The sequence below is a fragment of the Protomyctophum bolini genome (genome assembly GCF_963924005.1).
Source record: "Protomyctophum bolini genome assembly, chromosome: 4".
NCBI lineage: Eukaryota > Metazoa > Chordata > Actinopteri > Myctophiformes > Myctophidae > Protomyctophum > Protomyctophum bolini.
In genome coordinates this window covers 34,004,067-34,026,619 of record NC_137865.1, presented here as the reverse complement: position 1 = coordinate 34,026,619, position 22,553 = coordinate 34,004,067, and the positions used below count along the sequence as shown (strand labels likewise).

The following is a 22,553-nucleotide window of genomic DNA, read 5'->3' as shown; positions in this document are numbered from 1 at the left end:
AATGGTATAAAATAAATCAATACTTACAAACGCTCTAAATTGTCTGTCTTAACAATTATTTCAGGGAACAAAAAGTGTCGTCGTAGAAATTAACATTTAGAGGTCACTCTCTCTCTGTTGCACACGCACACACACACTGCCTCGCTCTTATGTTCCACTCCAAGTGATGTTTACAGGTTTGTCACAGTGAAATTGACTTCCAATCAGCAAGCTTATCACTTGAGAACCGCGAGAACTTGAGGCGGTACTCAGCGACCAGGGCTTGTGCTCCCAGTACGAGTGGCCCTCTGTGGGCCTGATGAGCCTGAGGCAAGGGTTTGTGTGGCTCCCACTGAGAGTCCGGGAAATGGCAGCGAGAAGGGGTGTCGGAATAAGGACATTGTGATGAAGTGATAGCGGGAATGAAGGGTTTACTCTCAGACGTTTAATTACCAAAAGCTTGAGTGTTTCTCCCGGCTAGTTAACTCACTCATTCTCAACAAATCCACAGAGCAGTGCAACATCACTAGTGAGCTAGAGATGGCTACCACTGCTATAATTTTTGATTGTTTTTTAGATGCGCACATATCAAAATTGGCTATATAAATGTCATATCGGTAACAAACCGATCTCAAAATAATCCCGATTATTTTCACAGATATCGATTGACGCAATAATAATATAACAGTCAATGGCTTTGTACTCGCAGAGCAGCCATTCTTGCCTGCCTCTGTGTAGGGGGGCTTACCATCTACTTTCAACAGCAAAACAAAAGTAAAAAATCAGCAAAGTTAATTATAAATATAATATAATAATTTAATATAGGCCTATCGGTAATGACCCCGCAAATAATCGGATATTGGTCATAGTAATTTAAATATAATAGTAGGGTTTTTTTATAACGTGGGTCTCACTTCTTTTGCAGGACGTTCCTCGGTAACCAGGTGCGCACACACACGTTCCATCTTCTGGGGAGCAGGAGCCTCCGTTCTGACAGGAGCAGCTTACCGAACAGTTGGGCCCCCAGAATCCTTGTGGGCATATGTTGTCACAGTGGATGCCTGTGAGCAAATTGCAGTGAGGAACAATCAGCAATAACACGGCATGAAGTCAAACAGCGTTTGTGATGAAATTATGTAGTACAGAATTAAATGAGTGCACTTAATTCTCAAAAGAAAACAAGATCTCTCATTCAGGAAAAGAGAGGCAGGAGCATTTTGCATGTTGAAAACATACTTTATCCTGGAAAATAGGCTGATGGCAACTACACAGTCAGTCATGCAGCTAATTACCAAACCCACAAGGGTGTGTGACTCCACTCAAACCACCATTGATCTCATTCTTACCTCGGACAAATCCATAATCTCCAAGAAAGGGGTTATATGCGGGTTTAGCGATAATTTTATGATTTTCTGTATAACACTAAAGACCAGCTGTCACAAAACAGTCATATCTACAGTGTTGGGAAAGTTCTTTTTTTTTTTAGTTCAGTTCACAGTTCAAAATTGTAAAAATGAACTAGTTCCATTCATAGTTCATTCAAAATTTTGAACTGAAGTTCATCGCTCCAAAAAATTAACTATTATAGTTATTTTTCGTTCTTTTAAAAATAAATCTTGCCACAGCCCATAGCCATATAAAAATTATTCCAAATGAAGTCCAAACCTTAAAAAAAACAATTTTGGGATTAATAAAGTGACAACCTTTACAATATGTCTATTACCGTTCCTTATCATTTTTTTAATTTTTTTTTTTTACATTTTACAAAAATTGCTCCACACATGTTCCCCTTTCTGGGGTTTGAGCCCCTGCCCCCTCATTGCTCTCTTCACGGCCATGATCTGCTTTACAAACATTGCAACAAAAACAAACTGCCCTCCCACTCTGGGCGCCTTCTACAAAAATCTAGGTGTTTGTAAAGATTTTAAGCTGACAATGGTAACAACTGAGGAGGTACTTAAAAGACTGAGTGCCCTTCAACCCCACAAGGCCACTGGCCATGACAATATTGTCTCCACATTTCTCAGAGACTCGGCCATCTCTATAGCTCCAATCATCACCCACATAATAAACCTCTCCATCAAACACAGGTGCCCCAAGATTTCAAACTGGACAAAGTTACCCCCCTGCACAAGAAAGGGAGCAAATTAGACCCTCAGGAACAGCTCGACTGATTTTGGCCTCATCGTGAATTTCGTGATGTCATCAATGTCACCCTACTTTGTATAATTCCTCCTCTTCTTCAGTCTTGAGTTCCAAATTTGCATTTCCACTTTGTTTACAATGTCCACCATTGTTGATTTTCCAAGCTGGCATGGAATGGAAACAAGCCTGGTTTTATCTAGCATCAGTATTATAATGACTCAAATATTAAATAATCTACATATCAGCACCCCCACCACCACAGGACATTGTGGTACTGCAGCTAAAACTGCTTTCAAAGTCCAGAAAGAAATGACAAGGCCTGGTTATATCAGAGTGGTGATTGAGGCTCAAACCATTAGAAATAACTTTGAGGGACATAGACCATATGATTATTAAATATTAAAAGCAGTTTTAAAATGCATGTTATTTGCGCTTTAAAAAATAAAAATAAAAGTATCTTGCCACAAAAATATTAATGTACGAATTTCAATCCGGCTTCAGAACATCCCACTCCACTGACACATGCCTCCTCTATTTTAGTGACCACATCAAACACGAGGTGGATGCTGGCAAATACTGCGGCATGGTCATGCTGGACCTCCAAAAGGCTTTTGACACCGTGAACCACCTGGCTCGCTGATAACAAACTATCTTTACACCTGGGAGAAACTGAATCCATTCTTTTTGGATCAAATAGTAATCTCAGCAAGGCAGATGGCTTCTTGGTTAGAGTGGGTGACAATATTAAAAGATGAAAAGATGAAATTACCTACCTAGGTTCCATCCTGGAGGCAAATCTTTCCGGTGATAAAATGGCCACGAACGTAATAGAAAAAGTCAACCAAAGAACAAGATTCCTATACAGGATCTCCTCACTGGTCAACAAAAACACCTTGAAGACCCTAACAGGAGCCCTCGTACAAGGTTTCTTAGACTATGCATGCACCTCTTGGTACCACAGCACCTTAAAGGCCCTTAAAACAAGGCTCCATACCTCCCAAAACAAACTGTACAGCATCTTGCAATGGGTCTGGTCCACAAGATTCGATACACCACCAAGATACCCATGTACCTGTCTAAATACTTCCTTAATACTTCCACAACACCAGAGGGAGTTCAACAAACCATGTGCAACCCAGATTCGGCATAAACAAGGGACTAAATTAATTTCGCTCCTATGCCACAAAAATGTGGAACGCCCTACCAACTGTCATTAAGACATGTGAATCACTTGACTCCTTCAAAACCGCTCACAAAGGGCACCTACGGACGGCTGAAATTCGAAACTGGCCCCCATAAAATCTGAATACCCCACTCACCCCTTTTCCCCCTATATGTCCCCCCCCCCCCCCCCTTGTACCGCCTTTATGACGATTTCCTGTTTTGGGCTATATAGAAGTGTATATTTGTTACGTCTCTAAATGTTATGATGAATTGAAAATGGTGGACCCTCTTGTAAACAAGTGTAATGCTTTATGGTGTCGTCCATTCATAGTTAACAGTTTTTGTATCGAGTTGTGCTTGAAATGTACTGTAATTCTGCAAACTGTTATAAATACTTCAATCAATCAACCAAACCCAAAACATTAGCTTTCTTTTCCCAAGTGAAGTATCATTTTAATTGTAAGTTCTGAGTGCTCCTGCCAATGCTTTCGGGTTAGTAGTTTTATGATGTTTCCTGAACGAGACATCTTCATTCTTTGTAGAGTAGACCCTCAATTGAGCATTTGCCTCTCTGCATGTTTCCAAGTTCGTGTCAGGTGCATTCTATGAGCACATTCAATGTCTGTTAGATCTGTAGAAGTCTGTAATCTCTCTCTCTCTCTCTCTCTCTCTCTCTCTCTCTCTCTCTCTCTCTCTCTCTCTCTCTCTCTCGTTATTTTTACATTTTCAGTTCAGCCCATCTTTTCGGGCTCTGTGTCTCCAATCCAAATGTATTTATTTTTTATCTGATGGGGGCTCTCTGCCAGTGCAGTGTTGATTAACAGGGTTGAGTCCCCAGAGTGGCCCCAGCTCGTCTCTCATTCTCTTTCAGGGTAGCTCGGGTTGTGTACTGAAAAGAAGGGAATGAGTCTGCTGGGTCAGTCTGCTCAAAAAGGACCCCCAGTGTACACATGAAGGCATTAGCGCGTCCACATGACCAGCTCTCTCTCTCTCTCTCTCTCTATAGTCTACATAAAAGAATGCTCAAAGCAACAAGCATAACAACCTCTGTTGTTGCCAACAACAGTGGAGAGACACATGTGCACACACGTGCACACGTAAACCCAAGCCCAGCAACACACACATGGACAAGTGGCAAAAACACACAGGCATGCAAGATCACACATACACACACATTGCACCCTTTCAAGTGACAGTCTTTACTTCGAAGCCTCATTTGAAATGTCCTTTGACTGGGGGATCTGAGAATGATGCGGCCATTAAAGCAGCATTATAGTGCTACGTACCTTTGAATTAAACCTGGGATAAACTCTTGGGACTAATGTCACACAGTAGCTACGATTAATTCCTCATTGGCAGTGAAGGGAAACTTATCTTTGATGATGTAGAAAGGCGCGGGGGGATGGGGGGCATGAGCAGGGTGATTTAGACACCAGCTCTGCCAGGGACATCAAACCAAGGGCAGAGGGCTTGTGTGAGGGTGTTTGACGTCCTGCTGGGTCAGGCAGAAAAAAACAGTAGCTGCCTTTATTGCCGGCAAATGAATGTGAATAGAGCGTCACACACTTTGAGTCTACCGGTGACAAACAGAGGCGCTTTGGAAGCCTTGCAAGGGAGAAGAAGAAAGACTGACTGAAGCCCCAACGTCTTCAAAGAACGCTTTCTGCTTAGGAGTGCCAGAGGTCCCACTATCCAATTTGTGAAAAGTGAGCAGAGGAACCCCCCTAGAGGTTCTAGTACTGTTCTAGTACTGTATAGTAGTTATAGTACTGTTCTAGTACTGTATAGAATACTATACGTTATACTGCCGATCCGACCAATATGTCTGAGTCAGAGTTTCGGGGCTTTGTGTCTCTTGCCCATATATGGAGATGTTCGTTTCTGTCTAGAAGTTCCCTAGCTCCCTCCCTATAGATGCCAGATCAAAATGCCGCGATCAAAGATCAAAATGCCGGCAAAATGCCGCGTCGGCCAGAAAACCAGAGACGCACCAGCTGTCGCCTGCCGCTCGCGGCTTTTGGCATCATCGTGACGCTACAGTGTGGATGCAGTGACATGCTCCTGATGTGCAGGTTGGTGCCTTGCTTGGTTCCCTCTGCCATCGGTATATGAATGTGTAAAGAGTGGATAAAATAACTATATAAATGCACCATTTACCATTTTTAGCACCACCAGGACTGTCACATTCCTACACATTTTGTCCGAACATAACGCAAATCGGTACACATTATCACTATAGTCATGTGCTCAAGACGGGTCTGTCCGATCTTTCGCCCTGATTGGTGAATTCCAAACATTGCTGGCCCACAATAACCTACCTGACCTGTGTTCCAAGGAACACTTTTTCTAGTTTTTTATCAAACAAACTCTGATGTGCATTGACATTTGCATTTGTCTGAGATTTTGTCATTTATGGCGACAGACTGTGGACAAAGTGTGTGCTATCTCTCTACAACATACATGTGTTTGTTGTAATATATTTATGGGTAATGGCACAGACGAGATGAGTGCTGGCCTAGTAGTATACCGTTGTTTATTTTATAACAATGGTGCTGTTGCAAAAGGCAGGTATATGGGACAAAGGCTCAATACAAATTGAAAACCAACAATAATATTTGTCGTGCGTCATCAAAACAGTCCATGGTAAATCACTAGCACACGAGTGTCTGAGTAGACACACACAATGTCTGGATAAGAATTTTGTTTGGCTAAAATCACAGGGGTGCAACTATAGAACAAAATTCTGAAAGCCTCAGCTGTAATTGGCTGTCAATTGATGGCTGTCAATTGATAGCTTTCAATCAACCACGCTTACACACCAATAACAACTCATTCTCTCAACAAGGCGGTTTGTTTAAATACGGTTTTGTACTACTCCAGCCTCCACCTTATAGTTCATTGCATTGCTCAAAACAGACCGCCAAGGACGAGATTGGACGAGATAGGCTTTTAAACTGAAAAGATTTATTTAAAAAGAAATGTATTTACATTTTTCTTTCAGCGTATGTGTGAACGCACCGGTTAAATTCCATCCAGGTCCCGGCCTAGAGCCGAACAAAAAAACTATTTGCATTGGAATTGAGCTGAGATTGAGTTGATCATACAAAACATCGATGTTTTTGGAGCTCAATAAAATAAATTGGTGACAGCGCTGGACCGTTTCAGCTGTTGTGATCACTGACCATGTATCTAGGGTGCACGGTGCACCCCTGAAATGCTTCCATATTGCCGGAAGTGCGTCAATTTTGTCGGTCTCGCTTCTTAAAGGGGCCGCATAGGGCTAAACCCTTGGCGGTCTGAGCCATTTCTGAATGGTGCGGTTTGGCAGTAAACTGATTCAATGTTCTATGGCTTTAATGTTAAAATGCATTTAAGTTTGTATGTTTAAAGTTTGCATGACTCACATTAATCTCATTAACTGTCTTGATATGTGCCTGATACGGTCCCTGATTTTGCTTAGCTTACTTAGTAGCCTATGCTGCTTAGATACAATTCAGAGAACATCTCCCAAAGCGGAGCCTTTAACACCAAGTGTAACTGTATTCAATTTTCTGCAATGAATGGTTGAATGTATTCTACATTGACGTGACTGGAGTTTTTATAAGGTCCTTTTATTCTTATTGACCTACCATAGTTTGTGTTGGTTTGGAGTAGGCTGCGACCTCAACTACAGTATGCATTTTGCTTTGGCTTGGTGACATCTCTCTACCCACCTGGCTGTCATTTCCTGTTGATGGGATTGGAGACAGTCACTACAGCAATTATCCATTGAACATAAAAATGTAAAAACCCAGGACACATTGATTATTGAATTGAATGTTTCACATGCTACAGACGTCTTACCCAGTTAAGTCATCCTCATTCTCTTCAGTTGTGTTTGATGTAGCAATGTCACTTTATGATAGAAGATCAAGCAATTGAGTGCAGAATGAGTCATACTGTGTGTGTACTACTTCTTCTCTGCAGTTTGTTTGGGAGGCAACCACCACAACTTGAAAAATGGGTCGGTTGCTGTTAAACAGACTGGCTCCACTGGCATCAATCCTAAGCATCAAAATAAGCTATTGAACCTTTTCTTAACGCCAGCTGTGATGGCTTTAATAAATGTGCAGTACTACAGGTTTGAGGCTTGGAGCTCATGTAGTTTAGCCTGAATAGCAAAAGGGTACAGTAGGCCATCAATAACAAAGACAAATAGGCTTGACGACATTTTAGTTGCAAGGCATGCAGGCATTATATCAGTAGGCTTCTCCTGAGGAAATGTCAGCTGACTCATCAGTCATGAAGAGAATTCCAACTAACAAATGCAGGATATTTCAGGAGATTTTGTTCATGAAGGTAAATCACGGTGATTTTTTACAGCATGCAAGGCGCTTTACATAGATTGTGCATTACATTCACCCAACATTCACACACATTAATTCATGGCGGCGGAAACCATGCAAGGCACCAACCAGCACATCAGGAGCAATTTGGGTTCAGAGTCATGCTCAAGAACTGAAAGCCACTCTACCCCTAGCCTAGAAAAGCTTTTTGGTATCAATGGTTGAAACCAAACTCACTGAATGTGTGGCGGTCATTCTGACCTTCTATTGTACGAAAGACCCACTTCCTACTTAATGGACTGCAAATGGACTGCTGCATGCACTCAAATGCACAATATACTTCACATTCACCCATTTCACACACACCACAATGCCGGAACATTGTTACACATGAAGTGTATAGACGCCTTAATAACAGACGACGTCACCGATAAGCAACAGCATGTGCGCGCATCACGGCAGCAGAAGAACACCACCTATCATAAGATGCAATGGAAAAGTTCTAACTGCACTCATGTGTAAAAAATGCCCCATCAAACTTTCTGATGCTGTTTTTATCCCAGTGTGGAGGAAGAATGATTAGGATTTTTATTGTGATCTGTCGCCCTTGAAATATATAAACCTTGATTTCTGTTGTGTTTAAACGATAATTTAAAGCAATTCAAAACAGTTGTCCTCAAAACCACACCTCCAGTCGCTGTCATAAGAACAGGAGGTGCGCTCATGATAACGGCAGCAGAGCCTATTTGTGCACGGCTGCACACGCACCTGCAACTCATCAAGTATAATTTATGCTTCGTCCCGTGATGGTGTCGCGCATGCAGAACTCTACGCTCACAACATTCGCATCTGCGATGCGATGTGAGCTTGTATATCAGCTGTTCTCTGTGCGCAATACTGTACTTTGAAGTATAAATGTCTCCTAGGGTGCACCTCACTAGCCAACACACAAGAGGAGGTTGAATGGATTGAAACCAGTGGTCCCCAAAACAACAGGTTTGGAGATCTGTTGGGAATTGATTACATGAAACAGTCACCCATACGCCCAGTCCCAATGTTTGTAAACAATGAATTGGTCTATTGGTAAATGGTGCATTTATATAGTGCAAGGCGCTTTACAATGACTATGCAAATATGCGTAATGCACACACACATTCATATACAAATGGCAGAGGAAACCATTCAAGGCACCAACCTGCTCATAGGACATCTTGCTCAAGGACACTTCGACATTAACTCTGGGGTTGCCAAGCGGCCACTGTACCACTGATCCACTGCCATCCCAGTACTGTCAGTGGAGGCAATCATTCAAGGCACTACTCTTCTCTTCTGGAGCAGTTATGTGTCCAGTATCTTGCTGAAGGACACACTGCGCAAAAGAGCCGGGAATCGATTCACAAAACGTTCGACTCTCAGACGGCCGATCCACAGCCCGTACACTTCTGTCATTCTTGATCCTCTGAAACGTTTGTTGTTTTAGTACTAAAATCCTCATCAATTGAGTGTTCAACCTGGCAATATTCTGTAATAATTCTATGAATATATTTTGTTGGCCAATGGATACATGCCTTTTGAACAATTTTCTTATCTCCGTTTTTCATTTTGTGTTTTCATTTTTACTTTCTCACGCTGTGCACTGGCAAACTCCTTTTTGTGTTCCTCAGATTCCTGTAGATTGGGTGATGTGATTTCAAGTGGGATATTTTAAATCTAATGTCGCTGCAAGAGATCCATATATACTGTAATGATGTTTTTGTTTGTGCGCAGCTGACACTCTGTCTTTAAATGTTTTAATATGAGCCATTATTTTTGAAGTATTTGCGTTCCAACATAGCAGACTGGAGTGCCAGCGTAGCTTTCTCTGTAGATATGGCAGCCTGCAAGAACTGATGTTTCATCCTCACTCATCCCTGGCTTGAGATGACTTTGACTACAGAAAATTGTTAGTAATTAGATTACCAATTGCAAAATGTACTCTGTTTTTAATCTAGAATCAATGGTAAGACAGAAGGCCAAAATTGCATAAAGATTATACAAATGAGCGTGCACTGCTGATCAGTGTTGGGCAGTAACGAGTTACTAGTAATATATTACTGTAATATTATTACTTTTCCCAGTAACGAGTAGTATAGCGAATTACTCTGCCAAAATAGTAATATTATGACTATTTACTCAGCAAAAACACGCTGCGTTACTCGTTACAAATGAGGGTCAATTGTTTTGTTCATTCGTTCAGTATATGCACTCATAGTAGCAAGTTGTTGCATGGCATGCAAAAATAGAACAGATCTATAATCTATCAACGAGGGGGAAAAAAGAGATGCGTTGTAGCTTGTAGATCTGTTCTTGTTAGCCTGCGCACAGTTATGACGTAGCGTATGCGACCGTCACACTCGCTTCACTTCCAAACAACAACACAACAGAGACAGAAAGACAGAGAGTGGCAGAACATGACAGAGAAATGTATCTGTATTATTTTGTATTCTTGTCTGTCAAAGATGACAAGTATATTCGTTGTAAACTTTGCGTAGGCAAAACAACACGTTCCACATCGAAAAATACGTCTATAAACTTGTTGAAACATCTGTTTAAAGACGCACGAGAAACACAGTGCTCCCCACAGGCAAAACAAAGACTGGATTCCATTAGAGAATAGTGATACCGCCGGGACATTAAATGGAGATTAACTGAAGAATTGGCTCGTCGCTGGGTGTATTGTTGTAGAGGAGAGGTTAACCCTTAACCACAGTTGACTCTGCCTCATTTAGATCTATCATAGTCCATCAAAATACCTGTGAGGTCCAATGTCAGGCTGTTTCCAATCTGAGAACCCATCAGCAAATAAAGGAATAGCAGTGACCTCTTTTTCCTTAAAATTGGACATGAGTAAACAGTCTGTCTTGAGAGACTAGGCTGCCTCAAAAAGGTTTATTTTATTGTTTGTTATGTATACAATATATACTGTCCGTTTTGAGATGCTCCAGCTATGTGTGTGCAGTTCAGATTGTTGATCATGGAATATGATGAGAGTCAACAGTCTCAGTCTTTTTCTATTGCATATTCCACATTTGGAATTCAACATCAACAATCTGCTATTTTGTTTTATATCCTGCAATTATTATATCTACCCTAGGGGACACGGGAAGAGCATGCAAACTCCACACAGAAAGGACCTTTTGACTGATACATCCTAATCACGCAAAATAGCTGCGAATCATGATCCAATTAAGGAATCCAGGGGAAAATAATATTCCACTGTGTGACCACAGTGACCTACAGTTAAAGAGTTCTATGTCAAAACGTGAAGCGGCCTGTTATAGCGCTACCATTAGGCTGATTAGCGTAGTGGAGTGCACATACAGTACAAAGTTTCACACAGATCAGGCCAGGGATGACCGAGATTAGCTGTACACGGACGGACAAACAAACAAGCATGTGTCTAGTCAATTATACTGTTCAAGGAAGCGGGTCCAAACATAAACAGATTTTAACTGGAGGCACGAAAGCAAAAACACTGATAGCAACAAACTGGAAGTACACCGATCAGATGAAAGAGGGACTGCCTTCAAATGTTCCTAGATAATAGAGATGATCTCTATGGAGGGAGCTGCATCTAATCTCTCTCAGAAATGTATAATGATCAGTGGTGGACTACTGGATTTAAAGTACATTTACTAAGTACTGTACTTTACTTGATTAATGTATTTAATTTTTGTATTGATTGATTGATTTATTTATTAACAGTTTGCAGAATTACAGTACATTTCAAGTACAACTCAATACAAAAACTGTTTTTATTTTTATTTTATTTTTTAGCCCACGATTTTGCAACCGATTTTCTTTTCACCCAGTGTCAATTATCTAATGTAATCCTGGGCACTACATTTCCTCTGCCAACCTTGGGGGGTGCTTAATTCTTTTCACCTGACAGGGGGGAATTTCCCCGCCAGGATGTAGCGCGTGGAAGGAACACGTTATTCCGACCAGTTCCTTTCCCCTCCATCAGGTGCCCCGGCTGGCCAGGGGGAGGCAGATTAGATACTGCATGTTTTTGTGAGGGTATACCATTACCTACCCTAGGGGACACAGGGAGAACAAAGAAAACTCCACATAGAAAGGCCCTTTCGCCAACCCCGCCTCAGGTATGGGCACTGATGTCGCAGAGGAGGGAACAATCCCCTCGCGCCCATAGCGTCCCCAGCGGGAATCAACCTTCGAGCTGTGAGGCGACAGCACTACCGACTGTGCCACCGTGCCCCCTACACACACATACAAAAACCAAACCAGAACTAGAACTAGAACAGATCCCAGAACTACCAGGAACCTGGGAAGTTCCAGAACCAAGTTCTGCTTCTGTTTCCATATGTTTCCAAGAACCTGTTAAGTCTGTGATGTATGCCATGCTTTTTGTTATTGCTTAATGTAAATCGCTCTGGATTAAGAGCGTCTGCTAAATGCCTAAATTGTCAATTGTAATTGTATTAAGCACCTGCTCGTTAAAAAACTAAATTGTACTCCCACAATCTTGCTTGAATCCTTAACATTATCAAGGGCATTTCACTCTCTAATGCCAAGATTACCATACCAACCGATAAGAGAAAAGGAAACGACATAATATAAAAAGTCGCTGCTGGCCTTTCTTATACAACATTTCAGTATTCAAATAATGTTATCAATAAATAATGAAATAATGTTATCAGCTCTTATCAATAATGGAACTCGGATATTTAGATCTGACCTTTAATCAGAGGTCGGGGGAGTTGTCTAAAGCAATACACATATCTTTAGTCTTAGTGACACTGAGTTGTAAAAATGCCCCTTCACATGAGGAGACAGAGTCATCAACAACATGGGCCATGACCAGCTTCTTAATTAGTCAGAAGACTGCAATCACAGAATTGTCCACAAAGTTAGCATTGTGTCACTTGAACACTGGTGTCCTATTCTGAGGCAAACATTTGGCTCTAAAGTAACGGAATGCATTCAGAGATAGGCATATATACAGTATATATACTGTATATATAGGGGGGGGCACTTCTGTATGTGTGTTGGTCTGGCCCACTGGGCTTCCTGCTGCCCCCAGCCTTGCACCCCAGTGACTCAATTAAGTCAGACAGATGGTCCCGACCTGGTGCAGGATTCAGAGCATGAGAGCCCTCAGATTGTGGGCTCCGTTCCTGCAGATAATAAAAACCCACATTGTCTTCCCAGAGTAAACGCCCCCATAAGCCCAGGGGGCTGAACGGAATGGGCCACCGAGAGCTCACAGGCTTGACCTTTCCTGTTAAATCTATTCACCGCCCGACCGCACCTCTCCACCCCATGCTCCGAGACCAGGTCCTCGGCTCTGCTCCTGTATTTGACATTCAGATGCAAAGCTCCATTTTGGAGAATAATGATCCACGCCCTTGCTGTGACATTCACACTTCTGCCTGCCGCTTTCCTCCTCTCCCCATGAATGAAACAGGATGAAGGAATACAATGATGCAGAATACAGAGAGCAGACATGTAACATTATGGCCCAAACATTCCGCACTCCGAACCTCACCAGGGTTCATGTACTCTCCCTTGCCCACTCACAGTAGACAGTAGCATGCATACAACCACACAAACTTTACACATGCTCTCTCCGGGTCATCGTTCAGTAGGATAATTATTGGCTTAGGAATGCAACAAAACCAAAAATAAATCTCCATGAATTCAAGGCTTCATGGAGTAAAAAGAATTGTATTTATTTAGGTGAACTTGTATAGAAGTATACACTACAAAGTCTTGAGTACCAATTTAGAGTGTGTGCAGGATGACCACCGATCCATCTTCACTAAGGTGCTATAAGCATGAGAACAAACCAATAGACAATACTTCTGCACACTAAAGCTTTTTTTTTAGAAAGTGGGCGTGTACAAGGTAGCTGTCAGTCAAGCGGCCTGGACTGGCTTTGAGACGAGAAAGAAAACAGGCAAAGCAAAGCAGTCCGAGCAGACGGGCATTTTAAAGTCTAAAATGTAAAATAGCGGCTGTAGAGGAGAAATAATTATATATTTAGTTACATCATAACCTATTTATGGATGAATAAATAATATAATCTTGGTAAACATGCTTGTAAATAACCGAACGAGACCACCGACCGGATCTCGATCCTCCCTCTTTTAGGCTGAAGTGCTCATGTTGGGGGGAAACCCCCCACTCCGCTCTCCTCTCCCCCGGGCCACGAGCGAAACCCTCCGGGCATTTTTTTAAAAAGCGGCTCTGTATGTAATGTTAATGTTGATTTAGCAAGAGCATACCGTATTTATGGAAAGAAATACAATTGTATATATCCAGCACATCGTAAAAGCAATTAAAACTGCTTGTGTTTACGTGGGGTTCCGGACATTCAGTCCCAAGTCTCCCGGGGAAGGGAGACCATCGGCTTCCCTGTATGTCGTGGGCTCCTCCACGGTGCTCCACCACCCCTCCCTCCCCGTTTAGCGCATGCTTTTAATTAGCAGATAATGTGAAACTTGGGCCACTATAGTAGCCTAGTAGACTACTAGGCATACTTTTATTACTTCATAAATAATCAATATCACTCAGACACACACACACACACACACACACACACACACACACACACACACACACACACACACACACACACACACACACACACACACACACACACACACACACACACACACACACACACACACACACACACACACACACACACACACACACACACACACACACACACACACACACACACACACACGGATTGTGGTCTATCTATCTATAAATATAGGCTATCTACTGTCTTTCAACTTTTGCTATGAGGTTCATCGATAGGCCTACATGAACGCAATAAACCAATTTAAATGATTCCCTCAAAAAAATCTTATCTATATGCGATTGGTTCATCGAATCATCAATACATGAATGCGATAAATCAATACAAATTATTCCCTCAAAATAAATATTATCTATCTATTCAGAACGCAGCATCACAAAACACGGGCAACATATTGCATAAATAGAGGGGGTACATACAATTGATAGAAAGGCTGTTAATTATACACACACACACACACGATGGATGTGCACACGACCAGAGCGCGCTGCTCATCCCCTCCCCTCCCCTCTTCCCGGGGAAAGTTTTGGGACAAAGGCAGCGGGTCCGACACGAAAAAAAACAACCGGTTTGAACTATATTGTTTACCGTAATTTCCGGACTATAAGCCGCACCTTTTTACCCATGATTTGAACCCTGCGGCTTATACAACGGTGCGGCTAATCTATGGATTTTTACAGCTAACGCAGAACCATCTAAGGCTCTGAGCTAACGAAACGGCCACTAGGGGGCCACCTGCAGCTTATAGTCCGGTGCGGCTTGTATACGTACATATTTGGGATTTTCCCTAAATTTGGCTGGTGCGGCTTATATTCAGGTGCGCCTTATAGTCCGGAAATTACGGTAGTTGTTTGTCTACCTATCTGCTAATTTATCAACCATGTGTGTGTGTGTGTTTGTTTAGTCCACAATCAGTGTCAGCGACGGATAGCATTCTTGTCAGTCCATGCTTTAATAGCTTCGGCGGTGAGAACCGGGGGGGGGTGACTGCAGAGGCACTTCTCCCCAGCCACCGTGCCAGTCCACTGGGAGAGTGACGGAAAACAACCTGTTTTCACCGCTTCGACAACTTGTTGCTCATATTAACTTTTATTTCTTTCCATAAATATGCTATGGTCTTGCCAAATATTCATTCATATTACATATACAGCCCTTATTGAAAAAGTAAATAATTTAATTCGATCTCGGTGCAGTCAGCTTTTGCCGAGGGATTCTGCTCTTGTCAAATGAGCTAAACTCCCCCTCCTCAAACCACGCTGTGCTCTGATTGGCTAGAAGCAGCTTCTAGAAGCTGAAGCCAGAACCCAGCATCAAAGTTAAGTTTTGAGGAGAAAAAAAAGCACGCAAAACAAAAAAAGCTGTTCATTCCAAGCTTCAAAACGAAAAAGCTGGTCTGCATAGAGAGATAACATGGGACCACGAAGCTATAGAAGCAGTGCAGCTTCTAGCTTCTAGCTTCCTTGGTGTGAACGAAGCTTTAGAACTACAGTATGCAGTGTTTCACTTTATTTTGAGCTTTTGGTTTTATCAGACCTTAATCAGAGCATACATGACTCAACAACGGACAGGCAGGTAAAAATAACCACTGGTTATTTTTACCTGCCTGTCCATTGTTGAGGCAGGTAAAAATAACCAAGAGCAAGATCTGACAGACCAAGAATGTCTCAAAAAGTGAAACACTCCATAGATCTAAGTGTGCAGGAATGTGTTCTATCACCTTGAACTCTGAGTGTGTAAAAATGTATACGTAAGCGGTTTTGCAGTGTCATCTCCGGGAAAGAGGTTGCATATTTTGTAATATTCCCCATGAATCTATATAATGTATTATCTATTTATTTTCATCCACATATTTCAGGACACTTTAAGCCTTCCTAACATCTTCAAAGACAAAAATGTTAGTGGCAATATTAGCATTGCTTCAAAGTCACGAGAGTGCAACGGCTGAACATTTCTTGCAACAGTCAATGTGTCCGCTGAGATGTGCGATGGCACAACAAATAGAACATTTAATGAACAGAGGGTTTCCTACAGAATAAATAAACTTTACAACACATAAGCCATAAATGAGGGTATAATAAACTCATACAGCGGTGTGAATAGCTGTGTTACGGTTGACTAAGGGCAATATGTTTTCTCTGTGTCATAGCACTTGTGCTTTATTTGGAAATAGTACAGTAGAGAGACACACAAAGAAGGTTATTCAAACTCATTGTGGAGTGCAGACAGGCAGAGACTGTGGCTATAGGTTTTGGAACTCCTGGCTTAGTCATACCCCTCCTTTTTTTTGACTGATTGATTGATATATTGATCATGAAATAAAAACGTCACATTGTCACATTGCAAATGTTCCAGCATTATGACAGAGCAGCACTGACCTGTCCAGCCGGCGTAGCAGCGACAGTAGCCACTGACAGGGTCACAGCCATCAGAATGGCTGCAGTCACAGCGTTCACGACACTCCAACCCATATGTGCCCTCCTAACAACAACACCAAAAACATCCTGTTGTTAACCCCTCTCACCATTACGAACCCTGTGGTCCAAAACCCAAGCAGGTTCTCCACAAACGCCCCTATCCACGTTCAGAGGTACAGTATATACTCACAGGGCAGGGCTCGTCACAGTGCTCCCCCCTCCACCCAGGAGAGCAGGTACAGGTGCCATCTACAGGGTCGCAGGCAGCACCATTGGTACATGGACATGTCTGGTTACAGCCCAAGCCCCAGCTGCCACTGGAGCACAGTATGGAGCAGTCCACACCCTGCCAGCCTGGGGGGGGGGGGGAGAAGGTGAGAGTTTAAGCTTCAATGACTTGAGTTCCCAATCCCAAAGTGCAATGCTTTTGAGACTGCTCTGGAAACTGTCACTGTGGAAGGATTTTCTCTGAGACTGAAGCGTCATTTATGCTCTGTTGCACGGCGGTGTCACTCCTAAAAAATATCAGATTTTAAAATTTAAGATTTTGAAAACCTACTGTACAGTATGACGGTTGCAATAAAGTAAACTACAGTATAGTTTAGTATTAGTTTAACCCATTAAGATCTGAGGCTGATTCTACAAATGCTTTCTAGTAAATCAGTAGTTCTGAGAACGTTTTCGTCCCAAGGACCCCCAAATTGATTGATACTGTGGACCGCCATCTGAAAATGTTTTGTGCCAGGGACTGCTGGAAAAGAGAAGGTGTGTTAAAACACAAATGTTTCTAAAATGATAAAAAATAGCAGATGTACAAGCTTGCAATGTGGAACGAAGTGACGTGCTGTGGGCTTGTATATCTGCTATTTTTGAGAATGTTCTGAAAGACTTGTTGCTATAGCCAACTATAATAGCTAAAATCTAAAATGACACAACTTTCCCTGTTTTAATGGATTAAGCTTTTAACATGCGTTACATTTTAATTAATATTAGACCATGCAACTATCATAATGGGTTTCCCCACAAATTATATTGTAATATATTCTCGCAAATTGGAGTAGATAAACATATTGGTCAACTGTTGTACACTGCACTGGGTATAAAATATAATGGCGTGTCACAATTACAGATAATAAACATTGTAGTGAGTGTGCTGCCCTTGCACTTTGATAGCGCTAAAGTTCAGCTCAAGAACATAATTAATTATGAATGGCTCACTTGTGACTCTGTGCTGCTTATAAAAGGGAAGTTGAACACAGTAGGGAGTGAACAGATTGAGGTCGTGGTTTGCTTTGTGTGATATATGATGCGTAGCCTGCAGAGTTAGTTCAGGCAGTCAAACTCGAGGGGGTTCATGCCATGCTCAAAAATGCATACTATACTCAAGGGGTTAACATGCTGCATTACCATGTGGGTGTGGGTGTACAAGTGTGGGCAAGTCCCTCACGTCATTCGCTGATGTGGCAGTCAGCTGACCAATTGGGCGGGCTACTTGAAGCTCAAGCTATGTGAAGTGAACTGTCATTTTGTTACAGTACCTACTGTATCTGACAGATCCTTCATTTCTCATACAGCAATAGAACCATGGGTTCTGTCCTAATAATATGATGTTGATGTTAGCAACCCTGTACTCTGGTGTGTTCTGTCAAATGACATTTTGTGTAAAAAGTACAGATGTGTGGGAGGGATTTATGGAAGAAAAACGAATTCCAATTTCCCCTGTGTGTAATTAGACAATAACAGAATCTTAAAATCTCAGTTGATAAATACATAGCATAGTTGTTCTAAGGTCTTCTGCTGTTCTTCTTTACTCTGGGGATTCACTTTATTACCGACGGCGGATTGTACGATACCTTCTCTGCAGATGCAGGAGCCGTCGACAGGAGAACAGGACGCATGATTATGGCAGGAGCAGCTGGACACGCAGCTCGGTCCGTAGAGGCCTGGTGGACACACGAAAGCACAGTCTTCGCCCTGCGGAAGAGACAACAGCTAATTCTAAGTAAAACCCAAAGACAGCATGATGATAAACATCGAGTCTGACAGATTCCAGCAAAACGCTTCATTAGCCTTAAAGGAAGCAAATGGAAAGACGGGGAAGGCTCAGTGCAGTTCGGGAAACATCGATAGGACCATGCTGTTGTGGATCAATCATTCCTGTGTTGATGCAGAATGAGGTGCAGGGGCGAATGTAAAATTGATCAGCTCGTGGGAGTGACAAAGTATGACAAAGCAAGATGCAAGATACCGCAAGGAGAGGCAGGGATTTTTTCGACCGAGAGTCCTTGGCTATATAAGAGACAGTGTGAGGCGAGGGAATCAGTGTGCTGACCAGGAGTGGCTGGCTGAGCTCCGGGGCAGAGAGAAGGTATCAGGGGAATGTCTGAGTGTGGCCCACACTCATAGCCCTATTAATGAGCTGACCAAGGGGACACGGGCAGTTCTTAAAGTCCCTCAGTGTCGTATTACAGTGAACCATGTGCTAAAGGACGCAGAGCTCTCCTTCCCCGTCCTCGCCCAGCCTGCTTGTCATTAGAATTTTCAGCATATGGCATATAGCTCCTCCACAAGCTTCGTCTCTACTTCCCCCAGCTGGCGATCATCACAGCTGTCTATGGATCCCCACGCCCGTCCTTAACCCTGCCGTGAGTGACAGGTGACACAATGATTTAGAGTCCCAATTAGTCGCCCGGTGGAGTCCTGAGTGGCTCCTCTCACTTTCCTCACCGGAGCACCGGGGAACTGCCGTCTGCACACGACTGTCATTATCATTTTGAACTGGGCTTAAACAGTAGGCAGGAGGAGATGTGCCAATGGACGCCGAGGGCAGAACATACGCCTTAAAACCTCGCTCTTCTCTCGATGCACCATATGAAAGCATCCGCCTGCGAATGAATTTTTTATCAATCGGTTCGCAATAACCTTTGTTCTGCTCAGAAAGACAACTTCAAGACTGCTAATAATGGCCCTTTCTGTCACAATTGCTAAGTGGCGCGAAGATCATCAGCACAACAAAGACAGCTAAGGGATGAGGCAAAATGTGGCCGTTGGGCGGGGCACAGGCAATTTACTGGTTAACTGGCCTCATGGATAAAGGGTCACTGAGCCACAAATGACCACATGGATTTTGTTGCATCCATCGCTGGATTCCATCCGGTCTCACCCCCATGGTGCAGGGACCAATGGTTGGACAACTAGCTCTCAGGAAGGGAAAGGCAGCTCTCTCATTAGGCGACTGATTCATATTCCTTCTGAGCTGAGAGGGATAGAAGTCCTTATATGAGGAGACATTATTAATACAGGGGCTGTCAGTCCACAGTGTGAGAGGAACAAGACCTTATGCAACCATGCTGCCAACGGAGGTGGCAGCAGCAGAGCCAAGATGCATGGAGACACGGTGCGGGTTGTCCTTGGCTATGGGGCTCTAAACTCATACATGCCTCTCATTGACACCACATTGATCAGCCTGGTATCCATTGAGACTGGAAGCAAATAGCACCACTAATTACCAGTCAGTCTCCCTCCCTGTAAGCTATGTGCAGGATGCTCGGCTGCCAATTTAAAATCTCTGCCGCACGACAGAGAATGACCCATTTGATGAGGTTAGGGAGCCCTCAGAGAGAAGGAAAATCATTTGTTTTTTCGCCCTGGAATCCACATCAATGTCACCAACACATTCATATTTGACGCATAGGAGAAATCAACAAGGGGGGGATGGGGGGGGGGGGACGACAAAAACTGTCCACCCACAGTGCAGAAGTGCAACAGTGAGTAGTACATGCGACAAATTGCAGAGGACAATGTCAGAAAATGCTATATGTAATCATTTTGTCCCAGTCAAAAAGTGCATGTCCAATTACTAGAGCTAAATCAAGCATGCAGGAGCTCAGCCTGCGCTAACACTTGGGTAGCTTCTCCCCCGATGGGACTGCTGAACAAAAACGCGGGGGTGGGGGGTCTCAACTGTCCTCCTGGGGGACGTGACTTTGCCGACAGCCATTGCTCAGGTCCCCACCGCCAAAAGGCGTCTTTCCACTGCATGGTCCTGGCTTGTCACGCCACGGTTCAACCTTTCAGACTTTCATTTTAGCACCTAGGTCGTACGTTGAACACCTGAACAGTCGTATGAAAAAATGACACTGGGGTTGTTTTTTCATACCCGTCCTGTGCAGCCAAGAAGGGCAAGAATGGAAATACAGGCCTGGGTCGGCCGAGCAGTCCAGGCACCTAGGCTGGTAAAGTGGTAATCCAGCCTGACAGCCCAACAGCGTGTTGCGAGTCCCGAGCCCGACGACCATTGCTGCGTGTCTTCCCCCCCATCTCTCTCCCCATTTCCTGTCAAACTACTGTAAATCTATCAATAAAGGCAAAAAAGCCAAAAAAATATCTTAAAAAATAATGGAAATACAATGCTAAAGTGGGTCGAGAAGATTTGAATTCATGGGCGAGAGGCAAGCTGATGCTCTGTATGGAAAGATGCCAAATGTAAAAGCCTGTGCTGTACTGTGGGAGTGTAGGATAATGACCACCTGCCATGCATGTGACACACACAACAAATGAAGCCTGTTACATAATACACGTTAACTGATGTTAGCCATTATCACAGGTTTGTTTGCCCTGACAAACAGTGCATGGGTTCTTTGTAGAGCAGCTTGGTGTTACAAGAATCAATTTCTTGGTTCTGCCATCATCAATGTGGTTCAGACCTCTTGGCACACACGCATGCACGCACGCACAGTCCTTGCGCGCGCGTGCACACACACACACACACACACACACACACACACACACACACACACACACACACACACACACACACACACACACACACACACACACACACACACACACACACACACACACACACACACACACACACACACACACACACACACACACACACACACACACACACACACACACACACACACACACACACACACACACACACACACACACACACACACACACACACACACACACACACACACACACACACACACACACACACACACACACACACACACACACACACACACACACACACACACACACACACACACCAATCCTCCTCCATATGAGGTGTGTCTGTTCCCATCTGACAGCCTGCTTTCCTATCCAGCTCCTGCCCTCTAGGTCTGTTTAATGAATCTGGCAGCTCTCTCCAGCATCCACCAAAGAGAACAGGTGGAGCAAATTAAGGCACAGTCTGTGGCCCCGCTAGGTAGCTCGGCTCAACACAATGGCCTGTTGTAAGACACAGGCAATTTCAACCCGAAATGTTGTGTTGGCAGAAAAGTACCTTTCTCGTTCCTACCTGTAACTTCAGATTGATGACGAACATATAATTGAGAAAAGCGATTGAAGATAGCCAACTTATTTGGCCCTTGTAGAAAGTGACAGTGTGGTAGTAAATTCAAGCTAAAGTAGAAACGTATCTTGGTCAAAGATTATATTTTTCATTCCATTAGAAATATAGCTCCTAGGGACGGTGGCACAGTTGGTAGTGCTGTCGCCTCACAGCTAGAAGGTCCTAGGTTCGATTCCCACTGCGGGGACGCTAAGTTACAAAACATGCAGTAATCCTGGTCTCTAAACTACCTCCCTCCTGGTCAATAAAAGTAATATAGCTCATAATAGGCCTACTCATCGTTCAAAAGCCACAAGTCAGTGTTGATCAGGCTGATTTGTAAAATAAATTCCACAACACACCGATTTATTATTGATGGCTCCACTAGAGAGGGAATAATTTAACAAGGACTCTCCTGTAAAGTGAAGACCATGTGGTAATAGAGCAGATCCATTATGGGGAGAAATGAAGACCTCTGAATACTTTATTATTTCATATGCTTCTAGCCCCGTTTTCTCACTTGAACTTGTACTGTAACATATTTATATTCAAAGATTTGCAAAAAG

General features: G+C 43.1%; 1 protein-coding gene across 1 annotated transcript in view; it reads right to left on the bottom strand.

Annotated features, from left to right (window-relative positions):
* Positions 1-22,553, bottom strand: part of megf11 (multiple EGF-like-domains 11) — a 112,532-nt gene that overhangs the window by 18,687 nt on the left and 71,292 nt on the right. Inside the window, exons 12-15 of the mRNA XM_080761247.1 lie at positions 18,491-18,611; positions 16,828-16,991; positions 16,599-16,701; positions 894-1,040 (exon numbers count right to left, since the gene is read on the bottom strand). Coding sequence (XP_080617373.1) covers positions 894-1,040; positions 16,599-16,701; positions 16,828-16,991; positions 18,491-18,611 — 535 coding nt within the window. The remainder of the gene's footprint in view (positions 1-893; positions 1,041-16,598; positions 16,702-16,827; positions 16,992-18,490; positions 18,612-22,553) is intronic.